Below are 18,062 nucleotides of genomic sequence, written 5' to 3'. Positions count from 1 at the left end.
GTGTGTGTGTGTGTGTGTGTGTGTGTGTGTGTGTTTGTGTGCGCGCGCGGCGTTGTGTTGCTCTGGATTTCCACCATCTGCAGAACCTCTTGTGATTGTGGTTCAGCTCTTCTGATTGTTTGGACCTCACCCACCACCCCGACCCGGTCAGAGATCCCTGGCGGGTTGGCGCTTTGCGGAGAAGGACCAGCATTTAATGACCATCGTTGGCCCGCAGCAGGGGGTAGCTAACGTAACGCCCAGGCCTCAGATAAACCCGTACCTCCCATGAAATAATAACAAAGTCTTCTCTTTTAAAAGAGGAAATTGAGTAACTTGGTGGCCATTTTTTATTGACTGACAAAAACTCTCAAAATGCAACTTGGAGGTTTTGAGCGGCTGACTGAAACATTTAGCCCAAGTTCCTGACTTACAGAACTCTCCAAGCTCTGACAGAGTAACACACACACACAAAATGCTGGAGGAACTCAGCTGGTCAGGCAGCATCTATGGAGATGAATAAGCAGCCGACATTCCGGGCGACATCAGGGCTGGAAAGGAAGTGGAAAGGACGGGAATAAGGAGCTGTGGGGGGGAGGAGGGGAAGGAGGATAGCTGGAAGCCAGGTGGGTGGGGGAGGGGGTGGATGAAATGAGAAGCTGGGAGGGGATGGGTGGAAAAGTTAAGGGATGGAGAAGAAGGAATCTTGATAGGAGAGGAGACTTGACCATGGGAGAAAGGGAAGGAGGAGGGACAGCAGGGGAAGGTGATAGGTGAAGGCAGGTGGGTGAGAGAGGAGAGATGAGGTGAGAAGTGATGGGTGCAAAAGTTAACGGCTGGAGAGGAAGGAATCTGACAGGAGAGGAGAGTGGACCATGGGAGAAAGAGCAGAAAGAGGGGCACCAGAGGGAGGTGATGGGCAAGTGAGGAGAAGACGTAAGAGGGTAGGATGAGGAATTGAGGAAGAGGGAAAGGGGGAGGGGGAAAATTACCAGGAAGCTGGAGAAATCAACGTTCATGCCATCAGGTTGGAGGGTACCCAGATGGAAAATGAGGTGTGGCTCCTCCACTCTGAGGGTGGCCTCATTCCGGCAGGGGAGGTGGCCGCGGACTTTGCCGGAGATCGCGGGAATGAGGGCACTTCCCCCATCCAGTCCAGCTCCACCGCACCTCCCAGGTACTGGTGCCCCCAGGGTGGGGCTCGGATGCCCAGCCCCAACCCTCCAGTGCATGACGTCGCTGTGCACCCCCAGGGCGGGCTCTGCCCATCTCCTCCGCAGAACGCTGGGCGCAAGAAGTGTGAAGTAACTGCGTGGGGAGGAATCAGGGTTTTGGAAACAAGTGAAGAAAATAAAAGATAGAAGAAGTGACTCAGTCATCAGCATCAAGACCAGAGAGATAACAACTTGGGAGTTTAGGATCTTCCATACAGCATCTCACGACGGTCTGCCGTTGTAATAGCTGAGGCTTTGTAAGGCATTGGTCAGACCTCACCAGGCAGAATTGAAAGCAGCTTTGGGCCCCGTAACTCAGAACCGATGAGGCTGCTCCCATGAATGAAAGGGTTAACACAGCTGGAGTGTCTGATGGCTGGAGTTTAGAAGAACGAGGGGGAAATCTCACTGAAGCCTACCGAATACTGAAAGGCTTGGACAGAGTGGATGTGGAGCAGAGGTTTCCTACAGTGGAGGAGTCTAGGACCAGAGGGCACAGATAGAGTGGATGTGGAGAGGATGTTTCCTATAGTGGGGGAGTCTAGGACCAGAGGACACAGATAGAGTGGATGTGGAGAGGATGTTTCCTATAGTGGGGGAATCTAGGACCAGAGGACACAGATAGAGTGGATGTGGGGAGGATGTTTCCTATAGTGGGGGAGTCTAGGACCAGAGGACACAGATAGAGTGGATGTGGAGAGGATGTTTCCTATAGTGGGGGAATCTAGGACCAGAGGACACAGATAGAATGGATGTGGGGAGGATGTTTCCTATAGTGGGGGAGTCTAGGACCAGAGGACACAGATAGAGTGGATGTGGAGAGGATGTTTCCTATAGTGGGGGGGGGGGGGTGGTCTAGGACCAGAGGGCACAGATAGAGTGGATGTGGGGAGGATGTTTCCTATAGTGGGGGAGTCTAGGACCAGAGGACACAGATAGAGTGGATGTGCAGAGGATGTTTCCTATAATGGGAGAGTCTAGGACCAGAGGACACGGATAGAGTGGATGTGGAGAGGATGTTTCCTATAGTGGGGGAGTCTAGGACCAGAGGACACAGATAGAGTGGACATGGAGAGGATGTTTCCTATAGTGGGGGAGTCTAGGACGAGAAGGCACAGATAGAGTGGATGTGGAGAGGATGATTCCAATAGTGGGGGAGTCTAGGACCAGATAACACAGATAGAGTGGATGTGGAGAGGATGTTTCCTATAGTGGGGGAGTCTAGGACCAGAGGGCACAGATAGAGTGAATGTGCAAAGGATGTTTCCCATGGTGGGTGAGTCTAGGACCAGAGGACACAGATAGAGTGGATGTGGAGAGGATGTTTCCTATCGTGGGGGAGTCTAAGACCAGAGGACACAGATAGAGTGGATGTGGAGAGGATGTTTCCTATAGTGGGGGAGTCTAGGACCAGAAGGCACAGATAGAGTGGATGTGGAGAGGATGATTCCAATAGTGGGGGAGTCTAGGACCAGAAGGCACAGATGGAGTGGATGTGGAGAGGATGTTTCCTATAGTGGGGGAGTCTAGGACCAGAGGACACAGATAGAGTGGATGTGGAGAGGATGTTTCCTATCGTGGGGGCGTCTATGACCAGAGGACACAGATAGAGTGGATGTGGAGAGGATGTTTCCTATAGTGGGGGAGTCTAGGACCAGAGGACACAGATAGAGTGGATGTGGAGAGGATGTTTCCTATAGTGGGGGAATCTAGGACCAGAGGACACAGATAGAGTGGATGTGGGGAGGATGTTTCCTATAGTGGGGGAGTCTAGGACCAGAGGACACAGATAGAGTGGATGTGGAGAGGATGTTTCCTATCGTGGGGGAGTCTAGGACCAGAGGACACAGATAGAGTGGATGTGGAGAGGATGTTTCCTATAGTGGGGGAGTCTAGGACCAGAAGGCACAGATAGAGTGGATGTGGAGAGGATGATTCCAATAGTGGGGGAGTCTAGGACCAGAAGGCACAGATGGAGTGGATGTGGAGAGGATGTTTCCTATAGTGGGGGAGTCTAGGACCAGAGGACACAGATAGAGTGGATGTGGAGAGGATGTTTCCTATAGTGGGGGAGTCTAGGACCAGAGGACACAGATAGAGTGGATGTGGAGAGGATGTTTCCTATAGTGGGGGAATCTAGGACCAGAGGACACAGATAGAGTGGATGTGGAGAGGATGTTTCCTATAGTGGGGGAGTCTAGGACCAGAGGACACAGATAGAGTGGATGTGGGGAGGATGTTTCCTATAGTGGGGGAGTCTAGGACCAGAGGACACAGATAGAGTGGATGTGCAGAGGATGTTTCCTATAATGGGAGAGTCTAGGACCAGAGGACACGGATAGAGTGGATGTGGAGAGGATGTTTCCTATAGTGGGGGAGTCTAGGACCAGAGGACACAGATAGAGTGGACATGGAGAGGATGTTTCCTATAGTGGGGGAGTCTAGGACGAGAAGGCACAGATAGAGTGGATGTGGAGAGGATGATTCCAATAGTGGGGGAGTCTAGGACCAGATAACACAGATAGAGTGGATGTGGAGAGGATGTTTCCTATAGTGGGGGAGTCTAGGACCAGAGGGCACAGATAGAGTGAATGTGCAAAGGATGTTTCCCATGGTGGGTGAGTCTAGGACCAGAGGACACAGATAGAGTGGATGTGGAGAGGATGTTTCCTATCGTGGGGGAGTCTAAGACCAGAGGACACAGATAGAGTGGATGTGGAGAGGATGTTTCCTATAGTGGGGGAGTCTAGGACCAGAAGGCACAGATAGAGTGGATGTGGAGAGGATGATTCCAATAGTGGGGGAGTCTAGGACCAGAAGGCACAGATGGAGTGGATGTGGAGAGGATGTTTCCTATAGTGGGGGAGTCTAGGACCAGAGGACACAGATAGAGTGGATGTGGAGAGGATGTTTCCTATAGTGGGGGCGTCTAGGACCAGAGGACACAGATAGAGTGGATGTGGAGAGGATGTTTCCTATAGTGGGGGAGTCTAGGACCAGAGGACACAGATAGAGTGGATGTGGAGAGGATGTTTCCTATAGTGGGGGAATCTAGGACCAGAGGACACAGATAGAGTGGATGTGGGGAGGATGTTTCCTATAGTGGGGGAGTCTAGGACCAGAGGACACAGATAGAGTGGATGTGGAGAGGATGTTTCCTATCGTGGGGGAGTCTAGGACCAGAGGACACAGATAGAGTGGATGTGGAGAGGATGTTTCCTATAGTGGGGGAGTCTAGGACCAGAAGGCACAGATAGAGTGGATGTGGAGAGGATGATTCCAATAGTGGGGGAGTCTAGGACCAGAAGGCACAGATGGAGTGGATGTGGAGAGGATGTTTCCTATAGTGGGGGAGTCTAGGACCAGAGGACACAGATAGAGTGGATGTGGAGAGGATGTTTCCTATAGTGGGGGAGTCTAGGACCAGAGGACACAGATAGAGTGGATGTGGAGAGGATGTTTCCTATAGTGGGGGAATCTAGGACCAGAGGACACAGATAGAGTGGATGTGGAGAGGATGTTTCCTATAGTGGGGGAGTCTAGGACCAGAGGACACAGATAGAGTGGATGTGGGGAGGATGTTTCCTATAGTGGGGGAGTCTAGGACCAGAGGACACAGATAGAGTGGATGTGGAGAGGATGTTTCCTATAGTGGGGGGGGGGGGTGGTCTAGGACCAGAGGGCACAGATAGAGTGGATGTGGGGAGGATGTTTCCTATAGTGGGGGAGTCTAGGACCAGAGGACACAGATAGAGTGGATGTGGAGAGGATGTTTCCTATCGTGGGGGAGTCTAGGACCAGAGGGCACAGATAGAGTGGATGTGGAGAGGATGTATCCTATAGTGGGGGAGTCTAGGACCAGAGGACACAGATAGAGTGGATGTGGAGAGGATGTTTCCTATAGTGGGGGAGTCTAGGACCAGAAGGCACAGATAGAGTGGATGTGGAGAGGATGATTCCAATAGTGGGGGAGTCTAGGACCAGAAGGCACAGATGGAGTGGATGTGGAGAGGATGTTTCCTATAGTGGGGGAGTCTAGGACCAGAGGACACAGATAGAGTGGATGTGGAGAGGATGTTTCCTATAGTGGGGGAGTCTAGGACCAGAGGACACAGATAGAGTGGATGTGGAGAGGATGTTTCCTATAGTGGGGGAATCTAGGACCAGAGGACACAGATAGAGTGGATGTGGAGAGGATGTTTCCTATAGTGGGGGAGTCTAGGACCAGAGGACACAGATAGAGTGGATGTGGGGAGGATGTTTCCTATAGTGGGGGAGTCTAGGACCAGAGGACACAGATAGAGTGGATGTGGAGAGGATGTTTCCTATAGTGGGGGAGTCTAGGACGAGAAAGCACAGATAGAGTGGATGTGGAGAGGATGATTCCAATAGTGGGGGAGTCTAGGACCAGATAACACAGATAGAGTGGATGTGGAGAGGATGTTTCCTATAGTGGGGGAGTCTACGACCAGAGGGCACAGATAGAGTGGATGTGGAGAGGGTGTTTCCTATAGTGGGGGAGTCTAGGACCAGAGGACACAGATAGAGAGGATGTGGAGAGGATGTTTCCCATGGTGGGGGAGTCTAGGACCAGAGACACAGATAGAGTGGATGTGGAGAGGATGTTTCCTATAGTGGGGGAGTCTAGGACCAGAGGACACAGATAGAGTGGATGTGGAGAGGATGTTTCCCATGGTGGAGGAGTCTAGGACCAGAGGACACAGATAGAGTGGATGTGGAGAGGATGTTTCCCATGGTGGAGGAGTCTAGGACCAGAGGGCACAGCCTCAGAATTGAGGGACATTCATTTAGAACAGAGATGAGGAGGAACTTTTTCAGCCAGACAGTGATGAATCTTTGGTATTCATTGGCACAGACGGCAGTGGAGGACAAGTCATTGGGTATATCTAAAGTGGAGGTTGACGGGTTCTTGATTAGCCGGGGCATCAACGGTTACGGGGAGAAGGCAGGAGAATGGGGTTGAGTGGGATAGTAAATCAGCCGTGATGGAATGGCGGACCAGACTCGACGGGCCGAATGTCCCAAATCCTATGTGGGCTTTGTAGGCAGTTATGAAGCCAGCGAGGTACTCCAGTGCAATAAGGCTCAGTAAAGTTCCAGAACTTTTTCTCCCAACTCCAGGGCACCAGGACCGCTCTCCCATCTCAGCCTCCCTGGGAAGATGTCAGGCACTTTGAATGACACACGCGCCTCTCCCGGCTCGTTCCTCGGCCCCCTTTTCTCGCCAGCCACGCGGCGGAGCCCAAGGGGGGGGCTTCAGTCTCGTGGGCCGGCTCCACGCCTACTCCACCACGTCGTCCAGGTCGCCCTTCTGTTTCGGTACCTGCCACCAGTCCGCCAGGATCGCCTCCTCGTAGTCCCCTACCCCCTCGAACTCCGCGTCCGAGGACCCTTCCTGCCCCTCGGGCACCGGCTCATCCGACACCTCCATCTGCCGGCAGAAATGGAAAATGGGGCATCGCGGCTCAGTGACAGAGACACACACCACACCTCTTCACGACCTGATGGCGTGAATATCGATTTCTCCTTCCCACCCCCCGCAACTTCCCTTATTTCCCCCTCTTACCTGCCTCTCATCTCCTCTTGGGCCCTCTCCTCCTTCCCTTCAATCCTACAATCCACTCTCCTCTCCTCTCAAAGAAGGCCCACCAGCACCTTTACTTCCTGAGAAAAGTAAAGAAATTTGCCCTGTCCCCTAAACCCCTCACGAATTTTTATAGATGCACCGTAGAAAGCATTCTTCTAGGGTGCATCACAACCTGGTATGGAAGTTGTCCTGTCCAAGACCGGAAGAAGCTGCAGAAGATCGTGAACACGGCGCGGCACATCACACAAACCAATCTTCTGCCCTTGGACTCACTTTACACCTCACGCTGTCGGAGCAGTGCTGCCAGGATAATCAAGGACATGACCCACCCAGCCAACACACTTCCCGTCCCTCTTCCCTCCGGGAGAAGGCTCAGGAGTTTGAAGACTCGTACGGCCAGATTTGGGAACAGCTTCTTTCCAACTGTGATAAGACTGCTGAACGGATCCTGACTCGGATCTGGGCCATACCCTCCAAATATACAGACCTGCCTCTCGGTTTTTTTGCACTACCTTACTTTCCCTTTTCTATTTTCTATCTATGATTTATAATTTAAATTTTTAATATTTACTATCGATTTGTACTCCAGGGAGCGGGAAGCACAGAATCAAATATCGCTGTGATGATTGTACGCTCTAGTATCAATTGTTTGGCGACAATAAAGTATGAAGTATCAGATTCCTTCCTCTCAAGCCCTTTACCTTTCCCACCCATTCCCTTCTAGCTCTCCTCCTTCCCCTACCCCCACCTTTTTATTCTGGCTTCCTGCCCCCTTCCTTTCAACTCTTGAAGAAGGGTCTCGGCCCGAAACGTCGACCGTTCATCCACTTCCGCAGATGCTGCCTGACCCGGCCGAGTTCTTCCAATGTTTTCTGTGTGTTGCTCAGGTGATTGATTAATCAATTGATTGATTGATCAATTGATTGATTCATTCAGAGATATAGGCCCTTTGAGTCATGCTGCCCAGCATCCCATTGATTTAACCCAAGCCCAATTAGGGGACAATTTACAATGATCAATTAACCCTGGTACGTCTTTGGAGTCTGGGAGGAAACCAGAGCACCCGGAGGCAACCCCAGCATTCCACCTGGAGGACACACACAAAACCCCTCACAGCGGGCACTGGAATTAAACTCTGAACTCCGACACCCCCAGCTGGAAGCATTACGGTACCGCGATGCCCCAAGGTTTGAGACGCAGCACCGCGGGACAGAGGGATCTTGGGGTCCGTGCTCATCTGCCCCTCAAAGTTGCCGCGCAGGTTGACAGGGTGATTAAGAAGGTGAGTTGTGTGTGTTTAGGCCTTCATTAGTCAGGGAATCGAGTTCAAGAGCCACCAGGTAATGTTGCAGCTGTATAAAACTCTGGTTAGAACACGCCTGGGGGTATTGTGTTCAGTTCTGGTCACCTCATTATAGGAAGCTCCAGAGAGGGTGCAGAGGAGATTCACCAGGATGCTGCCTGGATTAGAGAGGGTGCAGAGAAGATTCACCAGGATGCTGCCCGGATTAGAGAGGGTGCAGAGGAGATTCACCAGGATGCTCCTGGATTAGAGAGGGTGCAGAGGAGATTCACCAGGATGCTGCCTGGATTAGAGAGGGTGCAGAGGGAGATTTACCAGATGCTGCCTGGATTAAAGAGGGTGCAGAGGAGATTCACCAGGACGCTGCCTGGATTAGAGAGGGTGCAGAGGAGATTCACCAGGATGCTGCCTGGAATAGAGAGGGTGCAGAGGAGATTCACCAGGATGCTGCCTGGATTAGAGAGGGTGCAGAGGAGATTCACCAGGATGCTGCCTGGATTAGAGAGGGTGCAGACGAGATTTACCAGGATGCTGCCTGGATTAGAGAGGGTGCAGAGGAGATTCACCAGGATGCTGCCTGGATTAGAGATGGTGCAGAGGGAGATTTACCAGATGCTGCCTGGATTAAAGAGGGTGCAGAGGAGATTCACCAGGATGCTGCCTGGATTAGAGAGGGTGCAGAGGAGATTTACCAGGATGCTGCCTGGATTAGAGAGGGTGCAGAAGGAGATTCACCAGGAGTCTAGACAGTTTTATGAGGATAGATTGAGTGAGCTCGGGCTTTTCCCTTTGGAGCGAAGGGGCGTGAGAGGTCTCTTAATAGAGGAGGGCACAGATCGAGTGGACAGCCAGAGACTTTTCCCCAGAGCAGAAGTACGAGAGGGGCAAAATTTTAAGGTGATTGGAGGACATTGTAGGGGATGTGACGCAGAGCGCTCGGTAAACGCACTCTGTACACACACACACAAACACTGCCTTATCTTTCTGCTGTTGTCGGGCTGAGTGAGTGAACTTTGACGTCTGTTCTCATGAAGAGTTTGTGCCTTCCTCACCATACATGGCTGAATACTCCCCCTCTTTAGCAAAAGGGGTATGTGTAAATGTGTACGTCTTGTTTGAATACTGTATTTAAGGGAGACAGCTCTGATTATTTTTGTAACATGATTGTAACTGCACCGTCTGGTGCACCAGATTCTAATTCATGTGTGGTCTTCAGTTAACTTTGTGGGTTGTTAAAGATGGTGTGCCCTGGTGCTTAAAAATGGATAGGTGCATAGAGCTTAGAAAATTAAACGGGACAGTAGCAGGGAGAGAAGGAAAATAGCATTTGCCAGTAGATAGGTACGTCGCATCTGGAGTTTCTCCGGTTAGCGGACGATTTCCCTCCATGCCTTTCTGACGCAGTGGGGAACCGCGTACGAGGCAAATTACCACGTACGAGGCAAGTTTGCAAGTTTGCCATTGTCTTCCGCTGGGTGAGTTTCCAAAGAGATCACCAGCACAGACGGAAAGCGTGCGGGGGAGCCGGCTGGATTCGAACTCGGGACCTTTCGCCCCGAAGTCCGGCGCTGATGCCACTACGCCACCAGCCGCTGATAGATAACCTTTTGTAAATATTGGCAGCTTTCACTAATTTTTTGAGGCACCGAATAAACAACCCTGGCTCTATCACGTTAAGCGACCCCAGACCGTTCCTTCCTTTGGGTCGAGACACTCGTATCGAAACGTGGGGGGGGGAGGGGGCATTACGGGGTTTTTTTGTTACACAGGGAGTGGTGGGCGCGTGGAACGCGCTGCCAGGAAGAGGCAGGTGCGTTAGGGGGTATTAAGGAGACTCTTGGGTCATTTTCTACGGATGGTAGAGAGAAAATAGAGGCGACTGATCTTAAGAGTGCGCTAAAGGGTCTGTACAGTGCTAGAATGTTCCCAGGGGGCCAGTGCCACCCGATTACACCCACGTGACCTACTAACCGGTAACGCCTTTGGAACGTGTGTGGAAAGCAGAGCGCCAGCGGGGAAACCCACGCGGCCAAGGGGGAGAACATGCGATCTCCTGACGGGCAGCAGCGGGAATCGAACCGGGTGCTCCGCGATCCGGCTGCCCTTCTGCCCAGTACCCGGGGCCAGGCAGGGCCTGCCTGCGAGCCGACGTGCCGATAAGGCCTGGCGAGAGACTTCTGCCTTTTCTCCGCCTTGGCACTGCTCCAGAGGGCCCGGGAGGGATGGAGGGAGGAGGGACGGAGGAACCCCGGCAGGCTGGGCGGCAGCTATGGAAGCTGTCGGCGTTCTGGGGCCGGGACTGGAAAGGAAGGGGGAAGGCGGTGGAGGGAGGGGAGGGGAGGAAAAAGGAGGACAGGAAGATGATGGGTGAAGACAGGTGGCTGTGGGAGAAGATAGGTGGAAAAGGCAAAGGGGATGGAGAAGAAAGACTCCCGGCGTTCTTTATTTTGCTGTGTTTTAGCATGAGCTGCATTGCATCCGGAATGACAGATATTTCATTTTCCTTTTCACTAGCGTCCTGTGGAACGTAGAAATCTACAGCACATTACAGGCCCTTCAGCCCACAATGCCGACCATGTAACCCACTCTAGAAGCTGCCTAGAATTACCCTACCGCATAGCCCCCTATTTTTCTAAGCTCCATGTACCTATCCAAAAGTCTCTTAAAAGACCCTATCGTATCCACCTCCACCACCATCGCCGGCAGCCCATTCCACACACTCACCACTCTCTGCGTGAAAAACTTGCCCCTGGCATCTCCTCTGTACCTACTTCCAAGCACCTTAAAACTGTGGCCTCTCGTGCTAACCATTTCAGCCCTGGGGAAAAGGTGCTATCCACACGATCAATGCCCCTTGTACATCCCTATCAGGTCACCTCTCGTCCTCCGTCGCTCCAAGGAGAAAAGGCCGAGTTCACTCAACCTATTCTCGTAAGGAACACTCCCCAATCGGCAACATCCTTGTTAAATCTCCTCTGCGCTCTCTCTATTGTACCCACGTCCATTTTGGAGAATGGCAGTGAACGACCTTGGAGCAACGTCCGTCTACGGGCGCGTTACGTGGTCGATCGGGGTCGCCGCCGGGAGGGGCGGAGAGCCAGGCAAAGGTTTTGGAAATGCCTGGAAGCCGGGGGTGGAGGGGTGGTGGGGGTGGTGTTGGGGAACCAACGTCCACAGAACTCACCTCGTCATCAGGCTGCAGGAAGTTGTCCGCGAACTCCAGTAGCTCATTTTGTAGCCGGGTCAGGTTGTAATACATCTGGGCGTCCTGTGAGCAAAGGGGTAAAGACGGTTACAAAGGGGAACGATGGAGTGGGGGGGGGGAGCTGCTGTTTAATTAGTTCAGACACGCAGCACGATAACAAACCCTTCCCGCCCGCAGTATCTGGTTACACCCATCCACGTGACCCGTTCACCGACCGACCCATACGCCTTTGGACCGTGGGCGGAAAGCCACAGTGTCAGCGGGAAAACACGCAAACCCCGCGGAGGCAGCGGGCGGGGACCCGAGGTTCATTTGCCCCAAAGTGTGTAAGCGGTACACAACTCTGAGAACCTCCTTCTCCAGACAGTCACGAGATGAAGGAAACCGCGGAAAGTCAGTTCCAAGAGAGACCGCAAATCCAAACTCACCCTCCCCCCCCACCCCCGGAAAAGAAAGAATGCGACAAGAATATCATCCCCCAACAATCCACCCCCACAAAAAGAAAGAAACACAAATAGAACGGCAGCTCCTTAAACAATAAAAGAACACAGACACTCCCCACACAAAATGCAAAAAGAACATAGAGCCACAACCCCTAAAATCGAACCGACAGTTCAACGCGGGAATGTGTCCAGTTCTGGTCGCCTCACTATAGGAAGGATGTGGAAGCATTGGAAAGGGTACAGAGGAGATTTACCAGGATGCTGCCTGGTTTAGAGAGTATGCATTATGATCAGAGATTAAGGGAGCTAGGGCTTTACTCTTTGGAGAGAAGGAGGGTGAGAGGAGACATGATAGAGGTGTACAAGATAATAAGAGGAATAGATAGAATGGATAGCCAGCGCCTCTTCCCCAGGGCACCACTGCTCAATACAAGAGGACATGGCTTTAAGATAAGGGGTGAGAAGTTCAAGGGGGATATTAGAGAAAGGTTTTTTACTCAGAGAGTGGTTGGTGCGTGGAATGCACTGCCTGAGTCAGTGGTGGAGGCAGATACACTAGTGAAGTTTAAGAGACTACTAGACAGGTATATGGAGGAATTTAAGGTGGGGGGTTATATGGGAGGCAGGGTTTGAGGGTCGGCACAACATTGTGGGCCGAAGGGCCTGTACTGTGCTGTACTATTCTATGTTCTATGATTCCACAATCTGTAGACTCGATCTCAGCGACTCTGTAAATCACATTCTCAGTACTTAAAAAAATATATTTGCATTATCCATCTTCTTTTGTTACATTTGTTTGTTTCCCGGTTGCTCCTTTTTCTCAAAAAGTTGCTATTCCGTGCGACTTTGATCGGGGTAGACCGGCTCTGCAGCCAACGAACGACACGGCTCTAACTTAAATTTTTTAAAAATTGAGACGCAGTGCAAAATGGACCCTTGGAGTCCCTGTGAGCCTCACTAACCCAACCCCTAATTTAATCCTAGTCTAATCACGGGACAGTTAACCAACCAACCGGTACGCCTTCGGACTGTGGGAGGAAATCGGAGCACCAGGAGGAAACCCACGTGATCACGGGTGGGGGGGAGTGAACGTACAACCACCTCACGGGCAGGGGCGGGAATCGAACCCGGGTCACCGGCATCCTAAAGCGCCGTGCTCACCACTACGCTACTGCGCCGGAATGAACTGAACTAAACTAGACATGCCGAGACTGTGTCAATGATTCTGTGGTTTGACGTTCCTGTGTTTCTCCCTCGGCTTTTTGCCATCTGCGTCACTTGCTCTCTCTCTTTTTCTTTGCGCGCTGGTCGGTTCCTGTTTTTCTTCGAACAGGATCCACAGTGTTTCTTCGTTTCATGGTTGCCTGCAGGAAGATGAGTCTCCGGGTTGTATATTGTATACATATTTTGATAGTAAATGTACTTTGAACTTGTGCAGATTGGTTATTCGTATTTGTTTTTTTTATTACTATTTTATTTCTTTATTTTCCTGTAAATGCCTACAAATAATGAATCTCCAGGTAGTATATAGTGACATGTATGTACTATGATAATAAATATACTTTTAACTTTGAAATGGTGCGTTGTACAATAAACAATAGGCTCACTTTCTTCGTCCCTCAATGTTGTGCCAAACCAGTTATCATTAGTCATCAAATGGCCAACTAATCTCTTCTCCCTACACAATGTCCGTCTCCTTCCATTTCCCTCACACTTATGTGCCTATCTGAACGTCTCTTAAAAGTTCCGAATGTATCAGCCTCTACCACCACCCCAGGCACCCGCCACTCTCTGTGTTTTGAAAAAAAACAAACTTGCCCCTCACAACCAATGGACTGACTTTCAAGTTCATCTCACGTTCTCGATATTTATTGCTAATTTATTATTATTCTTTCTTTCTGTATTTGCACCGTTTGTCGTCTTCTGCACTCCAGTTGAACGGTCTTTCATTGATTCTGTTATGGTTACTAATCTATAGATTTATTGAGTATGCCCACAAGAAAATGAATCTCAAGGTTGTATAAGGTGACCATATATGTACTTTGATAATAAATTTACTTTGAACTTTGACCATCTCCTTTGAAATGACCCCCCTCTCACCTTAAATGCATGCCCTCTGGCATTAGACATTTCTACCCTGAGAAAAAGATACCCGCTATCTATGTCTCTCATAAACCTCCACCAAGTCTCCCCTCAGCTGCCGCCGCATCAGAGAATCTAGTTTTGTCCAACCTCATGCCCTCTAAACCAGGCAGCATCCTGGCGAACCTCTTCTGCCCTCTCTCCAAAGCCTCAACATCCTTCCTTTAGCGGGGTGACCAGAACTGTACGCAATACTCCAGATGTGGCCTAACCGAAGTTTTATAAATTTGCAAGTTGTTATTTTGGTATTATCGTTTCGGAGGACCTTCCCTGGTCCCAGCACGCAAATGTAAGTACAAAGGAAGCTGAGAAGCGCCTCTACCTCCTTAAGAGTTTTAGTCTTGGTTTGTCCTGTGTTTTCTTGTGATATCATCCTGAAGGAACGTTGTATCATTTTTCAATGCATGACCAACTTTTAGAGACGTGTAGTGGAGAGTATATTGACTGGCTGCATCACAGCCTGGTATGGGAACACCAATGCCCTCGAATGGAAATTCCTACAAAAATTAGCCCAGTCCATCACAAGTAAAGCCCTTCCCACCGTTGAACATATCTACATGGAGCACTGTCCCAGGAAAGCAGCATCCATCGTCAGGGACCCCCACCACCCAGGCCATGCTCTCTTCTCTCCGCTGCACAAGGAGGTACAGGAGCCTCAGGATCCACACCGCCAGGTTCAGGAACAGTTGTTACCCCTCATCCATCAGGAAGGAGGTACAGGAGCCTCAGGACCCACACCACCAGGTTCAGGGACAGTTATTACCCCTCAAACATCAGGGAGGTGGTACAGGAGCCTCAGCACCCACACCACCAGGTTCAGGAACAGTTATTACCCCTCAACCATCAGGAAGGAAGTACAGGAGCCTCAGGACCCACACCACCAGGTTCAGGAACAGTTATTACCCCTCAACCATCAGGAAGGAGGTACAGGAGCCTCAGGACCCACACCACCAGGTTCAGGAAGTTATTACCCCTCAACCATCAGGAAGGAGGTACAGGAGCATCAGGACCCACACCACCAGATTCAGGAACAGTTATTACCCCCTCAACCATCAGGAAGGAGGTACAGGAGCCTCAGGACCCACACCACCAGGTTCAGGAACAGTTATTACCCCTCAACCATCAGGAAGGAGATACAGGAGCCTCAGGACCCACACCACCAGGTTCAGGAACAGTTATTACCCCCTCAACCATCAGGCTTTTAAACCAGAGGGAATAACTTCACACAACTTCACTTGCCCCTCACTGAACTGTTTCCCCAACCAATGAATTCACTTTCAAGGACTCTTCATCTCATGTTCTTAATATTTATTGTTTATATATTTATTATTATTATTTCTTTCTTTTGTATTTGCTCAGTTTGTTGTCTTCTTCACTCTGGTTGAACGCCCTGGTTGGCGTGGTCTATCATTGATTCTGTTATGGTTAGTATTTTATTATGGATTTATTGAGTATGCCTGGAAGAAAATGAATCTTAGGGTTGGAATATGGTGACACAGATGGACTTTGATAGCTTACTTTGGATTATTATGTCCAAGGACAATCTAATCAGGCTGACACTTCTTGTGATTGATGGATAGATTGCAAGTGCGTTCACCTTGAAGGACACCACATTGATCAGTCCTCAGAGCTCGGTGCCGGTATCAACCAGAAAGATGACCGACACCTTTACAAAACCTCCGGAGGTGCCTGACCCTGGGGGAACCCAGCCCACCCTGCTGTGTGTCCACGGAGGTTTACCCAAAAGCCTTCAGTGTGGACCCCCCCCCCCCCGCACTGTGCTGGGAGCAAGGCTGGCGCCTCGATTCCATTCTCAAGGGGAACTTACAGTCACTTGGTGATCACCTCCCATTCCCAGATAGATGATGAGGCTTTGGATAATGGCTGGGGGTGGGGAGGGGATGTCACCCGTCTTGTAAAGACACTGCCCTGGAAGACGGCGATGGCAAACCACTTCAGCAGGAAAATTTGCCAGGAACAATCATGGTCACCGTGATCGCCCACTTCGTACAATGTGGCGCACAATGACGAGGTCACGCGACGCCGCACGCCATGATGATGTCATACGAGGCAGCACACAACATGGCTGAATACACTCGGTGCAGAAGAGGATGCCTTTAGCCCGTCCACTTCACGGTTCGACGTCTTGTACACTCAGAGATGCTCCTCTGTTGTAACGTGTGGTTATCTGAGTTACTGTCACCTTCCTGTCAGACTGAACCAGTCTGGCCATTCTCCTCTGACCTCTCTCATTAAAACCCCAGAAGATCAGCAGTTTCTGGGATACTCAAACCTCCCCACCTGGCACCAACAATCATTCCGGGGTCAAAGTCACTTGGATCACATTTCTTCCCCTGTTCTGAACAACAACTGAACCTCTTCAGAATCAGAATCCGGTTTATTATCACCGGCATGTGACGTGAAATTTGTTAACTTAGCAGCAGCAGTTCAATGCAATACATAATCTAGCAGAGAGAGAGAAAAATAATAATTAAAATTTTAAAAATAACAAGTAAATCAATTACAGTATAGATTTTAAAAATCATACAAAAACAGAAATATTGTATATTAAGAAAAAGGTGAGGTAGTGTCCAAAGATTCAATGTCCATTCAGGAATCGGATGGCAGAGGGGAAGAAGCTGTTCCTGAATCACTGAGTGTGTGTCTTCAGGCTCCTGTACCTCCTCCCTGATGGCAGAGGGGAAGAAGTTGTTCCTGAATCGTTGAGTGTGTGTCTTCAGGCTCCTGTACCTCCTCCCTGATGGCAGAGGGGAAGAAGCTGTTCCTGAATCGTTGAGTGTGTGTCTGTATCTCCTACCCGCTGGTAACAGTGAGAAAAGGGCATGTCCTGGGTGCTGGAGATCCTTAATAACGGAAGCTGCCTTACTGAGACACCGCTCCCTGAAGATGTCCTGGTACTTTGTAGGCCAGTAGCCAAGATGGATCTGACTAGATTTACAACCTTCTGCAGTTTCTTTCGGTCCTGTGCGGTAGCCCAGCAGCCTGTCAGAATGCTCTCCATGGTACAACTATAGAAGTTTTTGAATGTATTTGTTGACATGCCAAATCTCTTCAAACTCCTAATGAAGTATAGCTGCTGTCTTGCCTTCTTTATAACTACATCGATATGTTGGGACCAGGTTAGGTCCTCAGAGATCTTGACACCCAGGAATTTGAAGCTGCTCACTCTCTCCACTTCTGATCCCTCTATGAGGATTGGTATGTGCTCCTTCATCTTACCCTTCCTGAAGTCCACAATCAGCTCTTTCATCTTACTGACGTTGAGTGCCAGGTTGTTGCTGTGGCACCATTCCACTAGTTGGCATATCTCACTCCTGTATGCCCTCTTGTCACCACCTGAGATTCTACCAACAATGGTTGTATTGTCACCAAATTTATAGATGGTATTTGAGCTATGCCTATCCACACAGTCATGGGTATACAGAGAGTAGAGCAGTGGGCTAAGCACACACCCCCGAGGTGCACCAGTATTGATCATCAGCGAGGAGGAGATGTTATCACCAATCCGCACAGATTGTGGTCTTCCTGTTGGGAAGTCGAGGATCCAACTGCAGAGGGAGGTACAGAGGCCCAGGTTCTGCAACTTCTCAATCAGGATTGTGGGAATGATAGCATTAAATGCTGAACAGCATCCTGACATAGGTCCAGGTGGTCTAAATCCACGTGGAGAGCCATTGAGATTGCGTCTGCCATTGACCTATTGTGGCGATAGGCAAATTGCGATGGGTCCAGGTCCTTGCTGAGGCAGGAGTTCAGTCTAGTCATGACCAACCTCTCTGCATGCCTTTACGCACTGAGTTGCCGCCACGGACTGATTTGATATTTGCATTAACGAGCCGGCGTACAGGTATACCTAACGAAGTGGCCACCGACTGTATCTCTTTCTTTTCAAATCTTTTTATTGTATATATAGGAAAAATAACATGAGTACATCGAAGTAGCCATTCATTGATTCAATTTAAAATTGTACATCGTTATCATTTGACAAAGGAGAGACTTTCTAAAATCTTTCCTAATGTTGATAGTCATTGTGATAGATGTAAAACTGAGATAGCTACACTGACACATATGTTTTGGTCTTGTTCTATATTAGAACAGTTCTGGAAGTCGGTTTTCTTGACTGTATTTCCTATTGGGTCCTGCTGTC

General features: G+C 50.1%; 1 protein-coding gene across 1 annotated transcript in view; it reads right to left on the bottom strand.

Moving 5' to 3' along the window:
• Nucleotides 1–320: 320 nt before the first annotated feature.
• Nucleotides 321–18,062, bottom strand: part of LOC134340334 (endoplasmic reticulum protein SC65-like) — a 54,361-nt gene continuing 36,619 nt past the window's right edge. Inside the window, exons 6-7 of the mRNA XM_063037449.1 lie at nucleotides 11,289–11,372; nucleotides 321–6,645 (exon numbers count right to left, since the gene is read on the bottom strand). Coding sequence (XP_062893519.1) covers nucleotides 6,496–6,645; nucleotides 11,289–11,372 — 234 coding nt within the window. The 3' untranslated portion in view covers nucleotides 321–6,495. The remainder of the gene's footprint in view (nucleotides 6,646–11,288; nucleotides 11,373–18,062) is intronic.

Source organism: Mobula hypostoma, chromosome X1, assembly GCF_963921235.1.
Source record: "Mobula hypostoma chromosome X1, sMobHyp1.1, whole genome shotgun sequence".
In the NCBI taxonomy this organism is placed as follows: Eukaryota; Metazoa; Chordata; class Chondrichthyes; order Myliobatiformes; family Myliobatidae; genus Mobula; species Mobula hypostoma.
This window is presented reverse-complemented; position numbering and strand designations above follow the sequence as displayed.